We start from the raw sequence: 22,523 nt of genomic DNA, 5'->3' as shown, positions 1-22,523 counted from the left end.
CTTTGTGCTGAAGAGTTGTTTTAGAGGTTCCATCCAACCATATGAAGAAGGTATTGCTGGGAGGATCAAGCAAAGAAAGCTCTGACTATACAGTGGGAGCAAATGGAGGGCGTGGAGGATGGGACTAACCAAAACTGCCAATTCTCAGACATTAGGATACTTTAAAATGTCTTTCATGTATGTGTTTCTTAAGTGCAAACCTCTCCAATTTTACCAGGAAGAAGGGGTATGCACATGTTAAGCTGTGTTATTTCAGAAGTTTATTTTGCAGAAGTACCCCTGTTCTTTGCTGTTACTCATAATGGATTAAAGCTGTAGGCAAACAAGATTATGCTAACAACTTATCTGGTCTTGTGGCCTCTGTCAGTGTGGCACAGTGTCCTGTTCCCTGAGAAATGACAGAAGGGGAACACTGCCTGTGAGGTTGCACTCAGGAGGCCAAAGATGGTATCTGCAAGGTTGTTCTGTTGGAACATCCAAACACAGCTTCCTGTGTTCTTTGTTCTTCACGGGAGCAGTGGTGAGCAGTCACATGCTTTGGCAGTATGTCAGATGAACAAAGACAAGAGACGCAGGGGTTCCAGAAATTGGAGTGTCAGGAGATGCAGTAAGTGGTAACTGCCAAGAAAGGACATAACTGAGGCAAAGGTAATATGTGATTAGAAGTATACCGGAACAGGAGAACTGCCATCTTTTCTGTCCGTTCTCTTCCAACATTATAGTAACATATGCATTCAGTAAAAAATACATATTTCTTAAATTATTCCAAAATTACAGTGACTAGAAGTTTAGCAGAAGTGCAAAGGTCAGTTGCAAGATATTTGTAAACAAAGTGAGAAGTTGCACTTAATTAAGGAGAAAATCAAATCTTCCGTGAGAACCTATAGTGAGTAGAGAAATAAGTATTTTGGAGCTCCTCAGTGGAAGATACTTCTTTAAGCTTTAATATTATTTCAAAAGTTGTTTGCTAATTAATAAAAGCATCATAAGAGATGAAAACCCTCATTTTCAGATAGGCAAAAAAACATTTTTTCTAGTTCTGTATATAAAAACCCTGTTCTCACAGTAGATGACTCCTTCCACCAGACTAACCAGCTTTCTCCTGTAGGACAACATGAACGAATAAGATTCCTACTATGATAAACAGTGTTATCATTGTTAATAAGGATTCTTATAGAGTCATGACCATAGCTGTATAGATATGCCTGAGAAAAGCTCTTTAGAAGTTATTGCAGCCCTCGGCTGGCAAAAGATCTGTGTACGCATAGGCAGTGGTATGATAAAGGCTTATAATAGAGTCATTATTGTATCAGGCCTTAAAACCCTGAGAAACAGAAGAAAATAATATTTTTAATAGCTAAAATTCAGTGTATTAGGTTACTGATATCTAGAAATAAACAGTGCTATAGCCAGTTCAGAATATAGCAAAGTGCAGTTGAATATGGCATTGAAAAAAAGCATTCTTGAAGATGCCTTCTTGATTTTCTTCATGTCAGGTAGGGGTTAGTATGAGTGTGAAATAATAAGAAGATGGAGACCTGCCAACATATTTAAGTACAAATAGATGCTTGTTGAAAGAGAGAGAGGGGTATGTCTTGATTAAAAATTCTTATTACTTTCCACTTTTAAATCATCAGTTATATCATTCATTTTGAAAAGTCTTAATGAGGACAGAATTTGGTCCTGTAAGATTAGCTTTTGCAGATACGAAAACTGCATTGTCAGTGTCATTTGATTTACTCAAAAATATGACTGAATGGGCTATAATTTATAAGGGGAACTATAATGGCCATAAAAAGAAAATATTTAATTTCAGCTTCTGCTTTTTCTGGCATGAAATAAGAAACATCTGCAGGAGTCATTAGCTCATAGCTGAACAATACATTAGCCTAAGTCAGCAGCAAACGTAAGCAATAGATTAACTTTGTCCTCACTAGTGGTGTCACTGGGATCAGTCTCAGTTATATTGAAACAACAGACCCTGACCAATGTAGCATAAACAAAGTAATTAAACATATCAATCAGATTCCAAATTACAGATACTTTCAAAACATCAGTACGTTCATCACTTGCCCTCTTAGGGTGGAAGAGGTACCTGAGCTCTTTAAAAGGATCAGTAATCCAACATTAAATAATTATGTTTCAAGTACCGCAACTGAATATATGAGTACCAGAACACCATGAAATGAGAAGTTTCTTAAAATAAGGAATGTGAATATTAAAATGGCAGGCTATGAATCTTGATCCACTTTAGAATTGGGATGTGTTAAGCATTTATTTTATACATCTTTAATTTAAATACAGAAAGAAATAAAATGTATGATCATCTTCTGGCCCTGCTGAAGTCAAACCAATGGCAATAGTTATAGAGAAAGATCCAATCTTTGTATGGGAAAAGAAATACTAAAACTAAAATAATCTGGTTAATCATGATTGTATCAAATGGCATATTTTTTGAATATAATTTAATTTGCCACTAAATTTAATTTCATACTCTATCTGTAACAAACAGTATTGTATCCATTTGTCTCATGAGCACTGTTAATTCAAAAATGATCCATAGTAGCTTCACTGTTCTTCTTGACTTGGCAGCTCTAAATCACAGCCCTGTTTGCTGCCTACCATTTGCCTTTCTTTTCAAATGTCGACATCAGTTCTATGGAGCTGATTGTCCTGTGAGGCATGTGAAGTTACTCAGTGGCTTTGGCCTGCACAAGAAGAAAGACACGTTTTCTGTGATGAAGTCACTTAGTTTGTTGGAGCAGGTCTCCCTGGAACCTCAGAAGTCTACTGGTTATGTGAGTGAAGAGCTGGGACCTGGGGGGATGACTTAACTGATCTAATTTATCTGTACCTTTATCCACTGTTGACTCCTGTATGTGAATAAGAAGGGGCCAATTTAGCTTTATAGAAACAGATTTTTTTTTATGTCGTTACCCAGCATGTGGTATGTGAAACACAGTGACAACAGTCTGGTGAGAATAGGAGCAGCAATGAGAATGTGATTAATAGAAAACCAGAGTGCAGCACAGTGAAGCATAATAGCAATGGCCTACCTGGTGAGAACAACGTGATGAAAAGAGTGTGATTAAAAGGAATGAAAACAGCCTAGCAAAACAGCACAAGAGAAGGGGAGGGAACAGATTCCACAGTTCAAGTGAAGCCAGGAAAAATTAAGTCTTGCTGATTAGTAAGTATCATTTGTAATCTATAGTAGTATGTAACCCATAGGACCACAGAGTTCCAATCTTTTCAGCAATGGATTTGTTTTCTGAATCTGATTATGCATAGTGATCAGATGTTTCACTATCTTGTGTTTCCATCACCTAAATAACAGAAATCCCTATCACTTATTTCTGATTATTTCTAGTGTTTCTAGTTCTTATAACATTTCGGAGGTGTTCATTTTATCTTTCTTTGATATTTTCATGTTTTTGCTGAAATGTAGATACAAAAACTGGGTAACTTAATCCACATCAGTTTTAGCAATGCTGTAAGAAGAAACAAAATTAACTTTTGGTATTCCTCTACATCCAGGGATCTCAATTACTGTAATATTTACTCCTAATATTAAAAAGGAACGGGTGATATGCTGCAAAATAATTCTTAGATCTTTAAGTAAACAGAGATTGCTGATGAGAAAGCCATGGAGCAAGAATAGATATTAATTTTGCATGCAGTCATTGTAGTGGGTTTAGGGGGCAAGGCTTTGGTAGCTGTGGGCTGCAGGGGTGGCCTTTGTGAGAAGAGACCAGCTGGCTTCAGAAGGGACCCACTGCTGGCCAGAGCCAAGGCATGAGCGATGCTGGTTGGGCCTCTGGGAGAACAGATTTAAGAAAGGGCAAAACAAAAATCTTAGCTACTGCAGCTGGGAGAGGGGGGTGAGCACCAGCCCTGCAGCCCCCAGGTGAGTGCAGCAGGAGGGCAGGAGGTGCTCCAGGCAGGCAGCAGCAGTTCCCCTGCGGCCTGTGGAGAGGCCCCTGGTGGAGCAGGCTGTCCCCCTGCACCCACGGGTCCCACACGGAGCAGATCTCCACGCTGCAGCCCGTGGAGGAGCCCCCGGTGGAGCAGGTGGATGTGGCCTGGAGGAGGCTGCGGCCCATGGAGAGCCCCCGCAGGAGCAGGCCCCGGGCCGGAGCTGCAGCCCGTGGAGAGGAGCCCACGCAGGAGCAGGGGGTCTGGGGGGAGCTGCCGCCCGTGGGGGACCCGTGCTGAGTCTGTTTTTCCTGTGATGATAATTGTTGAGTGATCTCCCTGTCCTTATCTCAACCCTTGAGCCCTTTCCATTGTATTTTCTCCCCCTTTCCCCTTGAGGAGGGGGAGTGAGAGAGTGGTTGTGGTGGATCTCAGCTGCCTGCATCTGAGTAAAACCGCCACAGTCATACAACATAATCATTGCAGGCAACTGGATATTGCAAACTCAACAAAGGACTGTGCAGAGCACAGTATCAACAGCAATCTCAATGGAAGAGGAGAGTGCAGGTCTGTGCATTTGAACCAATATAAGGCTGCGTGATTTAGTGTGTTGAACACCCAGAGAAAACCTGAATACAGAAATAAAGCTTCCTATTAATCTTTCAGTAGCAATGTTGAAGAAGGAAAGATAAGCAGTATGAAGCTTCATAATATTTTGAAATCACAGAATCATTTAAGTTGGGAAAGGCTCTTGAGATCATCAAGTCCAGCCATCAACGTAACACTACCAGATCCACCTCTAAACCATGCCCCTAAGTGCCACATCCACAAATCTCTTTAATACCTCCAGGAATGGCAACTCCACCACTTCCCTCAGCAGCCTGTTCCAATTTCTTACCACGCTTTCCATGAAGAAATTCTTCCTGATATCCAGTCTAAACATCTTCTGGTGCAACTTGAGACAGTTTTCTCATGTACTATCATTTGTCACCTTGTCAGAAAAGAGACTGACACCCTCCTCACTTCATCTCATTTCAGGTAGTTGTAGAAAGTGATGCAGTCTCCCCTCAGCCTCCTATTCTCCATACCAAACAATCCCACTTCCCTCAGCTGCTCCTCATATGTCTTGTTTTCTAGTACTTTCACCAGTTTCATTGCTCTTGTCTGAAAACATTCCAGCAACCCAGTATCTTTCTTGTAGTGAAGGGTCCAAAACTGAACACAATATTCAAGCTGTGGGCTCACCAGTGCCATGTACACGGGGGCAATCAGCCCCCTAGTTCTGCTGGCCATGGTCTTTTTCAGATACAGGCCAGGATGCCGTAGGCTTTCTTGGCCACCTGGGCACACTGCTCGCTTACGTTCAGCCGGCTGTTGACCAGCATCCCCAGCAATATTTTTGATGGGCAGCTCTCCAGCCACTCATGCACAAGCCCATAGAGCAGCACAGGGTTATTATGACCCATGTGCAGTACCCAGCGTTTAGCCTTGTTGAATGTCATGAGATTGGATATTATTACTATCGCAAAGCAGCAGCAGCAAACAAGCTCATACTCAGAAGGGCCAATGCAGGCAGCAGGGAACCTATGACATGGAAGGCTTATGAGTACCTCATTCAACTTCCTGTTTGAGTAGGAGAGCTGGAAGAATTTTGGTATGTGAGCTGTCTAGAGATTTAGTGTCACTCATAATCATAGGGTGGAAACAAATCCCCAAACTACTGTAGTAATGTAAACGATTTGTGAGAATGATTCATACACAGTATACAGAAAGTACAGGAAGTTCAGGAAGTTAAAAATATTATTGAGTAAAAAATACTAATTTATTTGCAAGAATTTCAGAGTTTTTTTGAAAAGTAATTTGTACTTTTAATCTAAAACCAAACAAAACATCCCTCATGTCACTATGCACTGCAGAAAAAACAATACAGAAGACAGACAAGTTCCTTTTAAAGCTCCAAGATGACAAAGAAACAAAGACAAAAGGACTTGGAGAAGATTAAGAGACGAGACATGGACAGAAAATTTTTGGTGTGCTTGATTTCAGTTTACTGGTTCCATTTTTATGGATAATATGGATTTGCATTAACTTCTTACCACCTTAATGATATTAGAAAACAAACAGCTGTCATTCTTTAGTTTGTACCAAGTTCCTCAGTCCACCAAGGTGACTGTACGGTGCCAACTGGTCACTTTTAAAGTTGCCTGATAAATCATGTTTAAGACTGTCTGAAGGAAAAAAAAGCTCCTTAAAGGAGAGGCTGTCCTCTCCCCTGGGGATCGCAGAAGTTTCTGCCAATGTTGAAAAAAAAAAAAAAAAAAAGGACAATAAAACACTTCTGGTTGGCCCCTTTGATGGACAGTAGCCTACCACAGACCTGCAACTACTGACATTCCCTAAACTTTTGAGGTCATGAATGGCATGAGGACTGAAGTGTTTTGCACTAAAACATGTTTTGGAAACTAGCCAGGACCTCATTAAGCTTCTCATTCACTGAGGCGTGCTTTTGTCATGGTAAAATGGCAGCAAAATTTACAAGATCACTTTCTGTTAGGAAACCTTGACCTACTTATAGAGGAACTATCCTGTTGTCATTAGATTGGATATTGCACTGCTAAGACTAAACTCCAGTGATTTTGGTGGAGTTTATATCTGCATTATGTAGGTCTGAATTGGCCCTTAGTGATGTGAAAGGCCATTTAAAATTTTCAAAAACTGCAAGACAGTAAAGAGAAAGAGAAGTAAGTAAGTACAAAGAAATAAGGGAAGCACAGTCAGTGGAAGGTAATATAAACGTGTATTTGACTGACTTATTCCAGGTCACCAGGAGACAATAAATTCAGTCAGTGACTCTTACATTTATAAAGTGGATCTCATGTAAAGACCTTTGTGTGGTGCAAAGCATCAATAAGATGATAACATAAGTATAGGAAATTCAGTCAAATATTGTCTGATTCACTTTAATCATTGGCTACAGATAGCAATCAGACACTTTGGCAGCCTATAGTAGGAGGGCATGTATGTATACATACGTATGTGTATACATATGTATGTGTGTGTGGTTTTTTTACATATATATGTACTGAGTTATTTTATGTTTTTATTGCAGAGTCATGGCTAAAATTTGCTAGGTTAAAACAGAATATTTATGAAGAAGAAGAATTTGCTCACCTGATGAATATTTCATGACTGCATTTTTTTATTTCTATTTCTTGAATGTCTTATATTTAGTCATAATAATCTTTGATGTAGAAAGTTCTTGCAGAATGCTGTAGATTGTAATTAACACAGACTTTAAAATACATGTTTAATTTAAAATTTAATATTCTAATGAAATCCCTTAAGGGAATTGCCTGCTGTTCAGTGAAGTCATCATAAGAAGGTTTTGGAGGAAAAAAAATTAACTAGGTTTGACAAAATATTTTGGGATTACTTTTTGTCTGTTACTTAAGTCAGTGGAGTTATTTGAAATTTACCTTGTTATTAGATACTAGTATTAGATACTCTTTCATGTTTATTTTCATAATGTTGTAATAAAGTTAAGAAATTGAAAAAGTAGTAAAACTATATCTGTTATCATTGTCGGTATTTAACTCGTCCGTCTTTAAACCTGAAGTTTTTTACATGCATATTAGCTGGAAAATGCCATGGGGGTTCTGCAAATTATTCATGAATATGAATTAAATTCAGAAGGAATTTCTGACTTTAAAAACTAATAAGTATATCTATGACCTAAAAACTAACAGAAACAAAGTTAAACCTAAAAACTCGGAAAAATATTCATGAAAATATATTTATGAATTTCATTTTTATTTTTGTAAGTCAATGTGGATTGGTGTCTAACTTTCTAAAAAAAATCCAAATGTTTTAAAATGACCCTTTTTTCCTTTGCCTCCTAAAAGGGCTCAGAATAAAATGAGGTATTTCACTACAAGCATGAAAGTGTAGGTTGACCCAAATGTAAACATTTTTTTCACCTCTGCTTAACATATACTAATTTTTCCTGTTGAATGGGGGGAAAAATACAGCAAAAGACTGTTCTTTAGGTTCTGTCCTGAAGAAAACAATTAATGGTAGGGAAGACAAATGAGTAAATTCTTTTTCAATTGTGCACTTCAATGTAATAAAAATAAGTTGTGTTTCAGTCAAGGTTTCTCAGAGCTAAATATGTGAATATCTGCCTGTCATTTTCTCAGACCACCAGAAACACAGCATTTAAATTGTATCTAAATTTAAATGTATTTATCTTGAACATTAGAGATAAGGACTATGTAAGCAGTAGGGCTTTTTCCATCACTGTCGTTGTAGTTAGTCCTTTAAATGTAATGTATTCCAGTAATGATAGTATGGCAGTCAACGTGTCCTAAAATACATGTTAGATAGCAATGTCAAACAATATGAATAGATTGACATGCAACAAATACTTAAAGTAAAAAAGATGAGTAACTATGGAAATATAGTTTCTTCCTCTACCATCTCACAGCTCTTCTGTTAACTATTCTTTAAACACATTGTGTTTAAACACAAAATCACAGAATGGTTAAGGTTGGAAGGGTCCTCTGGAGGTCATCTGGTCCAACCCCATGCTCAAGCAAGGGACAGCTAGAACTGGTTGCCCAGGTCCACATTTAGGCAGCTTTTGAATATCTGCAAGGATGGAGACTCTACAACCTCTCTTGTCTGGTAAGAAGAATATTAATTTTTTCCATATTTTCCCATGTCTGGAACCCAGAAGGCTAGTACTTTAAGAGCCCAAGTAAAAGATAAGAGATAAGAGTGGATAAGAGACAAGACTACCAGTCTTGTACTCGGCTGTTCAAAACACCATGCAGCTTCATCTATGAACCCTGTTTTTTTGTATGCCCAGAAGCAAAGATTAAAGTATTGATTTATATTATTCTGACCTTAACTGACCAAGAAAAACACGTTTTGCAACATCCCAAGTGCTGAGGAGAACATACCATATGAACAGTTTAGTGATGGGCTGCAAAGGCAGTCATTTCCAGGTGCTGGGGCTGCAGTGGTGTGCAGCAGAGATGTCTGTGGAGGTATAGTCAGTTGGAAGTAGGGAGGCAACACGAGAGAAGTGCCATCCGTTTACAGCATGGAAGAGGGGAAAACCAAAAAGAATAAAGGACAGATTTTTGACATGTTTTACGAGAGCACAACAGCTCTAATTTCTCACAGTGGGAGGAGGTGCAGGTTGGGATTGCTTTTGAGATGCAGCCACTGGTGAGTGTACAAGGTGTCCTCTGAAAAGACAGAACTCTGCTTCTGAAGGACGGTGCATGGAAAACGAATAAACCCACACTGAGGAACATAAGCAAAGTAGGGGAGAGGTGGGTTTCAGAAACTCTCTATACACAGAGTGATAAAAAATCTTGCAAAAACACAGCTCAAATTCAATAGGGCTGGCTCCTACACTAGTGAAAATTGGAAAGCGTGGAGGAGCGCTGGGGTGCTGACAGCTGCTGTGAAAATGCTTCCTACAGGGTTGAAATCAGAGAAGCTGATAAACTTTTGACTTCTAGTGACTTTACTCATTAAGATAAAAGAAAAATCAATGTAAATTTTCTTCATTTATTCATGAGAAGTAGCCTTGACAGTCAAGTTTGATTTTTATTTTTTTCTCTGAAACATTAAGAATAGTAAGTGTACAGATAACAAGTTGAGAGAAATGTGACATTTCTGGGAGGAGTAAAGAAACCTTAACCCAGCGTGATTTTTATATCTCATATCATCATGTTCTCTCTTGGCCTGTATAACAGTATGTAGCAAAGCCATGCTGGAGTCAGCAGGAGAAAAAAACATCTGTTTTTACATGTTTTAGTATTTTTGTCTTCTTGAATTTCTGATGCTGAAATTCACTTGTCAGCGAAGAGCTTCCTATGCTCAGTAAAACCAGTCCAGAACACAATAACTTGTTAAAACTGCTCCAGGCTTAAAATAAACTTTTTTTGTCACCTGTATTTAGGGCAGAACAAAGTGCTAAGTTTGAAGATGTCCAGGTTCAGTATGGCCTCAGATGGTATCTTTAGCTAAATTGATATTTTTGTGGGCCAATGTCTATTTTTAACAGACATAATCATGATAAGTTCTTTGAGATCTAGAGGAGGACAGTGTTCGTAAAACCTGGACATTTTTAACACTGTTTTACCACAGCCCACATCATATCGAGTGCACCCTCAGCACGTTTGCTGATGACACCAAGCTGAGAGGTGAGGTTGATACGCTAGAGGGAAAGGATGGATGCCATCCAGAGGGACCCAGACAGGCTTGAGAGGTCGGCCCGTGTAAACAACATGTGGTTCAACAAGGCCTCATGCAAGGTCCTGCACAAATACAGGATGGGCAGGGAATGGATTGAGAGCAGCCCTGAGGAGAAGGACCTGGGAGTAGTGGTTGACAAGAAGCTCAAAATGAGCTGGCAATGTGTGCTTGCAGCCCAGAAAGCCACCCGTACCCTGGGCTGCACCAACAGCAGCGTGGGCAGCAGGGCGAGGGAGGGGATTGTCCCCCTCTGCTCTGCTCTCGTCAGACCCCACCTGGAGCCCTGTGCTCAGCCCTGGGGCATCCAGCACAAGAAGGACATGGACCTGTTAGAGCAAGTCCAGAGGAGGGCCACGAGGATTACCAGAGGGCTGGAGCACCTCTCCTATGAAGACAGGCTGAGGGAGTTGGGGTTGTTCAGCCTTGAGAAGAGATGGCCCTGGGGAGACCTCACAGCGGCCTGCCAGTGCCTAAAGGGGGCTGCAGGGAAGCTGGGGAGGGACTCTGTGTCTGGGAGCGTAGGGATAGGGCAAGGGGGAATGGCTTTAAACTAAAAGAGGGGAGATTTAGATTAGATGTTAGGATGAAATTCTTTACTTAGAGGGCAGTGAGGCACTGGAACATGTTGCTCAGAGAAGCTGTGTGTGCCCCATCCCTGGCAGTGCCCAAGGCCAGGCTGGATGGGGCTGGGGGCAGCCTGGGCTGCTGGGAGGTGTCCCTGCTCGTGGCAGGGGGTCGGCATTAGATTGTCTTTAAGGTCCCTTCCAACCCAAACTATTCTATAATCCTGTTATATATATTTTACAGCTTATATATTCATGTTAAACGGCAGCAGATTCATATGCATTTAGTCATTTATTCTAGTTGTACTGAAGTTAATTTTAAAGCCTACATTGACTTCAAAGGTCCTAGGACCTTCTTTTGTTCAGGTACAATCAGAAAATTTGAAAGTGAACACTAGTATGTCAATTATTCCTTAAGCACTGTGTTCCAGTCTTTGAAATTTATTTGAGCAGTCAAAATATTGTTTTATTTGTTTAAAAATACATGGTCTGCCTTTCTTGCAGGTCCTCACTTCTTTTATGCCTGTATCCATGCCATGTAGCTTTATAATGGGGTATTTCCCATTCCTCATTCCTGAATTTACTAAAAAACTACTAAAAACACATACCACATAAAAGCAGTATGTCTCTCTGCATGGGACTTCTGTTAACTCCACGTCCTCTTTTCAGCTTCCATCTGCTCCTTTGAATTTTCCTCTTGGCATGTTATACAATTTGCAGCTCTCATTTTCTGTGATGAAGATTGTGTTGCATGGAAATTATCTCTGTAAAGCAGTCTGCTGACCCTCAGTCATGCTGCAAAGCATACTATAGACTTGGATTAAAAAATAAAATAAAAGTATTTCTTCTGTAGGGCCTATAAACCAAACAAAGCAACTGTATGTATCTAGTCTTGAAGTATGTTCTATTAAACAGTCACTAATGAATATTTTTCTTTTTGTCTATATGCAATCTAAAAACTTTTCATATAATGATAACGCTCATATCATACAAAAATGAAATTATTTCATTGTTTTATATAGCTTCTATCTCCAGAAAGGATGGCAATACAAAGTTTGTAACTAATATATTAGAAAATTTGCCAAAAATTTGCCATGTTTTGGGGAAAGCACTGAAAATTGCAGGATGCGTATTTGTTTTGAAATTTTAGGGATTGAAAGTTGTTAGTTTTTCCCGTGTGAAATTCCTAATATTAATTTCAGTGAGGCAAGATGGTCAATCTGGAAGTAATTTGTTGGCAGAAGACTGGCTGATTGAGGTTAATCTATGGTAAGGAATGGCACAATAGTCTCACAGAAAGTTCATGTATTTAAGTTGGTATTTGATGTTACCATCATCATGTAGAGTTGGGGTTGAGTTGTCTTAACTGCGATTTTCTGCTTGGTCTTGAGCACTGTTTTTTTTTTTTTTTTTTTTTTAATCTTTCTCATTCTATTGGATTCCTTTCTGAGGTATGAACAGCTAAAATTTATTGTTGTATTTCAGCACTGATATTACTAATATCACCTCCATTCTTGGTTCTTGGAACTTTTCCTTCTAGTTCATTATCAGTTAGTATGATACGACCTTCTTATTTATAGTGCAAGACTTGTTGATGCTCAAACTCTGTTCAGCCATCACATATCTCCATCCCATTTTTTTTCAGGTTGAAATCTTGTACCCTTGAGAAAGCTTTGCTCTCCTCCTTTGGACAGAGAGTGGCAGCAGTTGTCAAGCTCTGAGTAAGCTGTTCTCAAAAGGAGACCAAACTGCCCTCTCAGTCATTGTCTGTCATCTGCTCGGATTGAGATGCAACAGATTTTGCAGCCTCTAATACAAAGGAATTGTAAATCTAGCATGGGACTCGGGCACATTTATCTTAGCCTGAATCAAGCCCTTCGTCACACATTTGCAGTGGGATAGTTAACCTGGCCTCCCATGCAAGTCCAAAACCAGACTCAAACACATTGTGAGCATCAGAGTTGGCTTTTATTATGTTTTTGTTGTTGTCGTTTTTCCCCGAGAGTGGGAATACCCATAAAATAAGATCATTATCATCATCCTTATTATTAGTTTATAGTGTGATATATTATACTTTTAACAAATTCTCTATTCACATAAGAATAACAGGTCAAAATTCCCTTCAGACACACAAAACAACCAAGTGAAAAAGCTTTAGGTATGTGTCTGATGTATGAAAATATTAAATTATTTGGCTTGGAAGGCGAGGCTTTCCATGTGTAGCTATGGGGATATTATCTATAGGTTTGGGAATCATTAGTGTAGCACATGCTAGCAGATAGGTACTTAAACATAACTATATTTTATAGCTTTTTTTACAAATTAATTTTAACGTTATGCTGTTGGAGAATGCTCTCAGAAATTTAAAGGAACAAAGACTACTGTACACTGATTTATGGTTTTAGTCTCTTAGCTGTTTGAGAACATTTGATTTTGTACATAAAGCACTAGGATATTTCCTGATTATATTTTTTGCTCTTTTGGAACATGCACATCTTCTTGAAACAGTGCATATGGCACTGTGTGTGTGTGTGTGTGTGTATGTAGAATTGAGCAATATTTCAAGTCATGACAGACTACTCCTGGTTTCAGAATTACAGCTTTAAGCACCGTTGTGCCTTTGGCAGCACTTGAAACTTTGGCAGGAACTGCAACTGACTAAGAACTGAATAATTGTTTTAAAAACAAATCTTTTTACTCTGTTTTCCTTAGCAGAGCATCCTGCCAAATACTAAGCGCTGCATTGACTTCCTTGTTCTACAAAGTTGTAAATGCAAAGGCAAGAAACACAAAAATCATTATCTAGTCTTGTCTTCTGAAAAATATAGAATTTAGCCTGCCAACTAAATCTTTGGAAACATTTATTTCATATTTAAACATTTTCTCATTCAGCACCAGACCCTGATGCTTAGAAAACGAGGAAAAATATTGGAGATGAATTAACCACTACTCTTGGTATTTCCACCACTGTCATTTTAAAGAAGTTAATACTCTACATTTCAGCAATACCTGAAATTTTGCTAAGATACCCAGTTTTTTTCTTTGAAGTGATTTTCTTGAAATAAAATAATGAGAGGAAGAATATGTTTTCCATAGTCTTTAAGTTCTCAGTGAATGTATACCTATGAAGAGTGCAGATTTACTTTATGAAGTAGTACAGGCTTTTCTGGGAACTCTTAATTAAAGAATTTTTCTATTTTCCATTCATCGTTCAAGCACAGTTTGGTCAGTTCATAGTGAGTGAGTGCTGACACGCACTAGTGGGTTGCCTGATGTCCTATTTCTTGATGTTATTTTATTTAAGAATAGCTGCAAACACAACTTAGCCAACAGAAGATAGAAGGAGGCACAGCTGTTCCTGTGGGCCTGTGAATGTCAAAAGACGTACTGGTGTCCCAATAGGACACTTTCTAGACAGAAAAAGACATACAGTAAAAGAACAAACCCAACCTCACTGTAAAATTGAAATAAAAACTCACACTAACAGATATATATTTGACTGACTGTCATAAATGGTGCATTTTCCAGATTCATTGCCAATCATATTTTAAACTAGAATATATAACTGGAGTCTCATATCTAGCAGAGAAGAAGAAAGGTGTCCTACTTTGAAAATTGAAAAGAGATACAAAGCAGTTTAATGTTTGTATGGTAATTCCTACTGTGCATTTCAGTTCTAATGCTTAGTATTACTGAGTTCTAATTATTTAGTATTACTGAGTGGAAGATAGCAACAGCTCCAAGCATCACATCATTAGACCAGGTTTCTGAATGGCAGGTGAAAGAAAGAGAGGCAAGGGAAGGTGGGGAAGAGGCAGCAAAGCTTAAAAATTGGCCTTACCTAATATGTTATCTATCCATCTTCAGTATAGCGTCATCACAAACTTCCTGTGTTACTGCTGAACATTACTCAGTGACCTGCTAATTTTTGATTCAAACGGTGGTACGAATTGACCGTAATGGAGACAAGCAAATTATTCGTCTTGAAAAAAAAAATTGTTTTTCTTGGGATTTGCTTCTCCACTGTAAATAACTTGGGATGACAATTACCTTGTAGATAAACATAGAATCACAGAATCATTTAGGTTGGAAAAGACCTCTAAGATCATCTGGTCCAACCTTTAACCTAGTGTAGTCCCAAAGCCAAGTCCGTCACTAAACCATGTCACTAAGTACCACATCTACACTTTCTTGAAGACCTCCTGGGATGGTGACTCAACTACTAGTCTGGGTAACCTGTTCCAATACTTCGCAACCCTTTCAGTAAACAAGTTTTTCTTAATATCCAACCTAAACCTCCTCTGATGCAACTTGAGGCCATTTCCCCTCATCTTATCACTTGGTGCTTGGGAGAAGAGCCCGATCCCCACCTTGCTACCTCCTTTAGGGTAATTGTAGAGCATGATAAGGTCTCCCCTGAGCCTCCTTTTCTCTAGGTTAAATAAAACCATCTCCCTCAGCCACTCCTTGTAAGACTTGTTCTCCAGATCCTTCACCAGCTTCATTGCTGTTCTTTGGACACACTCCAGCACCTCGATGTCCTTTTTGTAGTGAGGGGCCCAAAACTGAACACAGTTTTTGGGGTGCAGCCTCACAAGAGCTGAGTACAGGGGGACAATCACTTCCTGAGTCCTACTGGCCACACTATTCCTGACACAAACCAGAATGCAATCAGCTTTCTTGGCCACCTGAGTACACCGCTGGCTCCTATTCAGCCAGCTATCGACCAGTACCCCCAGGTCCCTTCCCACCAGGTAGCTTTCAGCCACCCTTCCCCTGTCCTGAAGGGGGTTTGTTTTACTCCAAGTGCAGGACCCAGCACTTGGCCTTGTTGAACGTTATACAGTTGGCCTTGGCCCATCAGTTCAGCCTATCCAGATCCCTCTGCAGAGCCTCTCCATCTTGTTCCAACTCTCTGCTTGATGTGATGAAGGGTTGCCACATCCATAGTGGCAAAACTGCCCACAGGGGCATGCGGTGAGCTGAAGAAAATTAGCCAGTTTATGGAAAAATGAACTCACTTCTGAGGATTAGGGAGTGGATGAAGAGACAAACTAACTCTGTGGGTATTTTTAATGAAACATCTGTATAATTAACATTGAAGTCATAATGACTGATGCTGAGTTTATGGGAAGTCAGTCAATCAGCTGCATTAGCATGCAGGTCCTCAGAGACCCTGAGATGTAATGCTGAGTGGAATATCATTTATTTTTGAAGTTGCATTCAGAAAAAGTTGGATCCTGCTGTTCACAGGTGGTTTATCTGAATCATTTTGCAAAGCTCTTGCATAGTCTTTTCCACAGAGATGTGAACAAATATCTAAGTTTATTCTTTTACACGATTCATACATTTTATTCATGTTAAGGGCAAACATATTTCACGTTAATGTAAAATTAAGACACACCTTAATATAAACTCAGATATAACGTAATGTATCTAGATGATCTCTGGAGCTCCCCTCCAACCTCAACCATTCTGTGGTTCTGTGATTCTGTATCATGTAATACGATACACTGTTAGACTGATTCTGCCTCCCTCATAGTACCACAGAATCAGAGAATCACAGAATGGTTTGGTTTGGAAAGTTGGGCTGGTGAAAGATCATCTAGTTCCAACCCCCTGCCATGGGCAGGGACACCTCCCAGCAGCCCAGGCTGCCCCCAGCCCCATCCAGCCTGGCCCTGGGCACTGCCAGGGATGGGGCAGCCACAGCTCCTCTGGGCAGCCTGGGCCTGGGCCTCACTGCCCTCAGAGGGAAGAATATCCTCCTAACTTCTAATCTAAATCTTCCCATTTTCAGTTCAAAGCCATTCCCCCTTGTCCTATCCCTACACCCCCTGACATAGAGTCCCTCCCCAGCTTCCCTGCAGCCCACTTTAGGCACTAGAAGGCCACTATGAGGTTTCCCCAGAGCATTCTCTTCTCAAGTCTGAACAACCCCAACTCCCTTAGCGTGTCTTCTCAAAGAGAGGTGCTCCAGTCCTCTGATCATCCTCATGGCCTTACTCTGGACTTGCTCTATCAGGACTCTGTCCTTCCTTTGCTAGGGGCTCCTGAGCTGAGTGGAGGGCTCCAGGTGGGGTCTGACGAGAGCAGAGCAGAGGGGGACAATCCCCTCCCTCGCCCTGCTGCCCACGCTGCTGTTGGTGCAGCCCAGGGTATGGTTGGCTTTCTGGGCTGCAAATGCACACTGCTGGTGCAAGATCTTGCATTTGGTCTTGTTGAACCTCATGAGGTTCACTTCAGCTTTCCTGTGTGTCAGAGTTAAGATTTTTTCCAGACTTGTCCAGCCTTCTAGCATTGTATCAGGAATAATCTGAAGTTTGGAATAGTTGCTCAGATATTATCCAAGCACTGTCTCAAGCTCCTGTATGTTGGAGCATATGTACCCTTATTATATTTCTAAATCAGCCCGTCTTGTTTTCTTTCCCCAGTATCTTTCCAGTATTATTCACATCTGAGGAAAAACAGACTGAATTTTCCCAAATGTGCATCTGATCTTCTCTTAAGAAGGGAATAGTCAATGTTTGTGCTTCCATATGTCTTATTAAATTTTGTCAAGGATCCATTAAAAGGGGAAGAAAAATATTATTAAAAACACTTTAGAGCTGCAGAGTAGTTCATATCTTCATCATGTGAGACTGTTGTCACGTCCATTGCAGCTGCTGGGGGATGCCTTTGTCAGACACCCAGCTCCTCCATGCAGTGGGGAGGAGGGGACCTTTCTTACTCTGATTCACGGCCTGGTGTAGAGAGTCAGCATCAGTCCAGCAAAGTAACTCCAGATGACTCCATAAACCACTCCTCTGAAATAAGTAAAGAAAGTAAATTATGGATAATTACTATGGAGATGGCTTACTGTACAAACAACTTTTAAAAATAACTTCGAGTTTTAAATCACTGCTGATGGAAAAAAAAATAAAAAGGTGGCATTGTGTAGGAAATTTTTGGCATGGTAATTTATAGCATTTACTTAACTAAGAAAGCAGAGAGCTGACATTGCATCTGAGGTGGTATGATAGAGCAAAAAATGTTTATTCTTTGAGTATTCAATAGCTTACTGAAAGCTGGTTTTTTAAATATGGTTTATCAAGCTGTGTGGCATGAAAGAATACACATACAGCAAGAGATTAACTTCATTTGATTAAAAAGAAGGTATGCATGAAGTACAAACAAGTTCATAACTGTATTTTCACATTTGCTTTTTAATATGCATCTTTAATTCCTGTCCAGGATTAAGAAATACATTATTGACAACTAGAAGTAGGTCTTCTGCCTTTTACAAAAGCAGTTCTGAACTCCTGTCATGTAACTTGGCACGTCATTAGACCACATTGAGGAAAATGGATTAATTTTCATCGGTGACACTTGAGTTCGTAGCATGTTAATTCAGCCAGTCAGGGTTTTGTGTTTAAATATATTCATCTCTGACAAGATATACATTGAGTAATTCTAGTCTCACTAAAGGTTACAGCATTATTTTAAAGAACTTTATTATCTTGCACGTGATTTCGAGAAAAAAAATGAGACTACCAAGTACAGTCATTATGGTTATCTGTAAGACAATTCAGCACCCATGGAATAGGAACAAACACGGTCTGTGTCTGATATACCCTAAATCAGCAGTCAAATAGTCAAAAGTAATTCATTAAACAGAGAAGTAACATTGTCTAGCTGTCTTGGCATCTGAATGATTTATTTCAGCTCAGATTCAGCTATCCTATTTTATTTAGATGTGTACCTAAGTGCAGAGTGTTCCCATTGAAACAACCATAAGAGTCATAACAGAATCTATTTTTGAATTGCTAATGCTAGTGTTTGTTCATCACAATAATTAATTCTACATATAATACTCAAATAGCAGTCTAAAAAAAATTGTTACTGGAATGAATAGTCTTTATATAATTGAATACTTCTGTTTAACCAGTTTTAATGCAGTGTCACTATCATTTTTAATTATTTGTTGCTCAAACAGCAATTCCTCTTGCAGATAATGGAAATTATTGACATTTGCAAAATTTAATAACTGAAGTTCTAACTTTATCATGTGCTCAGTTTGCCTAGTCTTCCTCTCTGCCACTGATTCCTTAAGAAATATTAACATCCTTGATTGATTGAGTTTGTAATCCATTTATTTACTTCTGATTCTGTTCTCAAGATTTAAAAACTCAGTTTCCTTTCATGCATTTAGCTGTTGTAATGTACAACATTGAATTAATGGTGTATAGTATTAATTTAAGAACAATAGGGTGTTAGTTTCCCTCTTTTCTTTTGTCATCTTGAAATCTTCTCCTGCAACACATTTTACTTAAATGCAGTACATATATGTTATATACATGAAATGATATTGAAGGCAAAAAAAGGCATAGTTTACCAAACTTGATTTTTGTGAAAATGTTTGAAATCTTTATCTGTGCCACCTGCAAGCTCTGAAGCCATTCATCAGGGTGGATGAATGTCTCCCAGGGATGTAGGAGCATTGTACTCTACACTCTGCCAGGCTCCTAAGTAAATGGGTACGCTGACAGGCTGAAAAGAGGGCTTCTTTGGATTTTTTTTTTTTTTGTGGAACTGATTCTGCAAGGAATCAAACAGAAGCAGCTTACATTTCAACTGGTAGAAGAGACTGTTTAAAAGACAAAAAATATGGTACAGGTAGATGTGTTTACTATCTTAAGTGGGTCTCTATATCACGTTTATGGAGAGTCGTCTCAGACTTCACGGTGCTTTTAGAGTGCCCAGGTGAGAAATGCTTGACTGTTGCTTTCTCTGTCGTTGAAAACTTCTCAAGACTGTAAGAATACCATTTTTATGATGCATGTGTATATAAAACATACTGACTGCAAGGAAAGAAGTAGGTCACAGATGTACTTTTACAATATAGTTTTACTGGGAATATGTCTGTTTCTTTCTTTTGTATGTATGGGCAATAGATTGTCCACAGTCAAAGGTGCTTTCTGACGGTAACTTAAAGCAATTTAGTGGTTACCTGTGGTCAAAAGGGAAAGGTTCTGCTATGGACATTTGTTTTAATTGCTTTCCTTAGGCAGTAAACAGCTGGATTGGAGCATCAAAAAGGCACCCCCTTGTTCTACGAGGAGAAACAAACAAACAAACAAAAAAAATCCCTTCCAGATTTGCTCCTTAACTGTTTAATTTTGGAATCATGGAACTATTACCGCCAGCACAAACTTGAGAAGAAATGGATGGATGCATAAGGGGTGGGTGATGAAGAGATGGGAAGAAGATGTAGACTGTGTCTCTGTGTCATCAGGCAGAAGTCTTTGTTAGCTAACTAAATAAGGGGTCCTGCAGCTGATTTTTTAAAAAAATGCAGTCTGTACCTTAAGAACTGCACTTTTTTTAGTACTGGAACAGCTAGCTCTGATAGCAAATATGACAGCAGAGAGGTTAAACAAAACTCTTCCATTCAGCCTTGCTATCACAGTATTGAGCCTATCCCACTGGAGGGAAACCCTACGAGTGTAAGTTATAAATAGAAACTAAGAACTTAACGCATTTTAGATCAGTTTTTTACTTCGATGAAACATCTGTTACTCAAGTTTATCAAATGAGATAGAATAATCAATTCTTTCATGATGTTTTATTTCTTTTATACTAAGAAAAGTTAATTAATAAATTAATTTGCATTATTTGGATTTCTTCATCTCTCTTTTTTTTCTCTCTCCCTCCCCTCTCTTCCCTTCCCCCACCCCTGGCCCTGTCCCCACTCCCCCCATTTGCACAGCCTCCATTGAAGAGGAACCAACCTCAGCAGGTATGAAGAATTTATGATTACACATCGATCATGGTGACCGTAACTTGAGAGCTACCTTTTAAAAATATATATTTTGACCAGGCTTATATTTGTCATAATACATGCTAAATATTCATATTAGTTTTGGGTTCTTTTCTGTCTGCTCCCCTTCCTTTTGGCTTTCTTTTTCTCAGTTCAGAATCATCAGGAGATAGGGAGATAGTCTTTGGTGAACATTTCCTCCAGTAATAACTCAAAATCTCCCCTGCCACTTGTTTCTTCCTTCATATTTTTTCATTGGTTAAGCTGGCACGTGGGGCTTTATACAACAGGCTAGGTAAGACGTTATCAGGAATCCAAAAAAAATCAGTTTTTGTGCTAGTTTTTAATTTGGTTTTATGCTGGTGAAGCTCCATCAGCTGCATGATCTGCATCGTTCAAGACAGCACAGCTTGGGAACAAGGAGTGAAAGAAGGGCAAGGCAGAGGGTGCAGAAGCATGCAGCTCAAAATAAACATTCAGCAAACTGTGGCATGGATATCTGCTCAGTGAACTTTTATTTCCATTGACAGACTGCCAAGTAGTGAGAACAGTTAACAACACAGTCATAAAAATTAGTTTAGGAGCTCTCTAAGAGACACAAACACGTAGTGCTTATTCTATTGCAAAGATTAACTATTTGTAATTAAGTGGCAATCCATTAGCTTGGGAGTATTTAAAGAAAAGGAAGATGTACCAAGGAAGAATGCTGCTAAACAGATTAACATATTTGAAATGGCATTAGGTTGTATAAACTTAGTGAGCTGAAACATCAGATGAATAGGAAGTTATTTTATAGTGGCTTGTTAAAAGAAGTAAAGGTCTCCAGAGGACCAAAGGAGAAAAGGTATGAAAAGTGAACAAAAAAGAGGAAAATGGCAATGAAGGATTTAATACTAACTGTTTACAACACTAACCTACAAATTGGGAGCAATATAAGTAATTAGGATACGGTGGGGAATAATAAATGAAAGGACTGAGAACAAAGCCACAAGTAGGATGTGAGAGGGGCAGAATAGTTAAGAATAGCACTGAACAGAGAAAGAAGCAAAAGGGAGCTTTCAACATGAAGACAGTAGTGGAATAGAAGGAAAGCATGACTGTGATGAGGAAAACAACTACAAAACAAAGAGAGGAAGAGCTTTAGAAAGAATAAGACTTTAACTATTCGTTTCTTGAGAGATGTGTCAGTTTTGAAACTTTAATGGAAAATATGCTAATAGCTATTGCAGCTTTTTAATAGAAGAGTCAGTTACGAAAGGAGATAACATGGAGGTTGTCTGTTCCCTTTTTTAGATAGGAATGAAAGAAAAGCACCTTTTTTTTTTTTTTTTTCTCCTTGTGGAGCTGATGTAGGTATGCACATTTTGTAGAGAGTCTTTTGAGGTATATATTAACGCATTGCAGTAATGTCCAATACAATCTTGCTGTGGTTGTACACTGATAAATAGTCATTCCTGTTGCAACCAGTGGAGCATCTCAGGAAGACAGAGCCTGCTTCCTTCCATTTTGAACAACACTGCAGTTTTTGGTGACAGCCCATGTCCATGAGCTCGCCAAACTAACTAGACAAGTCAGCTGAAAATGCATAACAGGAGGGAAGTGAAATTTATAAGATAGCCACATGGGCTCCACTACAGCTGTCTGCTAGGCTCACTAGCTGAAATTTCAGTAGTTTGACAGAAGCCTACAAGTTCTATATTCAGCTTTCCTGGAACCTATGCCATTTGGAGTGCCAGACAACAGAGTTTTACGCTTGCTTTCGTACTCATTTAAATAGTTTATTTTTATCCACCTCTAGCTGCTTTGTTTTACTGTGCCCTGTATTGCTGCTTTAGTTATTTCTCCACATAATTCCTGTGTTCAGCAGAGCTCAGACAAAAATTTACAATGAATGTCTTGAGCATTGTTCTATCACATAATATTCCTAAACTTTCATAATCCCCTTGAATTCACCCATTATCTGGGTGAATCTTTCA

The 22,523-nt window shown here is 39.2% G+C and overlaps 1 protein-coding gene across 6 annotated transcripts in view; it reads left to right on the top strand.

The window, feature by feature from the left end:
• Nucleotides 1–22,523, top strand: part of EDIL3 (EGF like repeats and discoidin domains 3) — a 270,263-nt gene that overhangs the window by 91,252 nt on the left and 156,488 nt on the right. For 3 of the 6 annotated variants that reach the window (XM_080573946.1, XM_080573949.1, XM_080573950.1), the window contains one exon: nt 20,497–20,526. The exons of 1 other annotated variant lie outside the window; for it this stretch is intronic. In XM_080573946.1, the coding sequence (XP_080430072.1) occupies nt 20,497–20,526 (30 nt within the window). Of the gene's footprint in view, nt 1–414; nt 608–2,941; nt 3,191–20,496; nt 20,527–22,523 lie in introns of those variants that run through there. 2 more of the 6 variants (XM_080573952.1, XM_080573948.1) reach the window with 2 other exon arrangements.

This window comes from Anser brachyrhynchus, assembly GCF_964034855.1.
Source record: "Anser brachyrhynchus genome assembly, chromosome: Z".
Taxonomy (NCBI): Eukaryota; Metazoa; Chordata; class Aves; order Anseriformes; family Anatidae; genus Anser; species Anser brachyrhynchus.
Note: the sequence above shows the minus strand (reverse complement) of the source record. Positions and strands in the feature narration are given on the sequence as shown.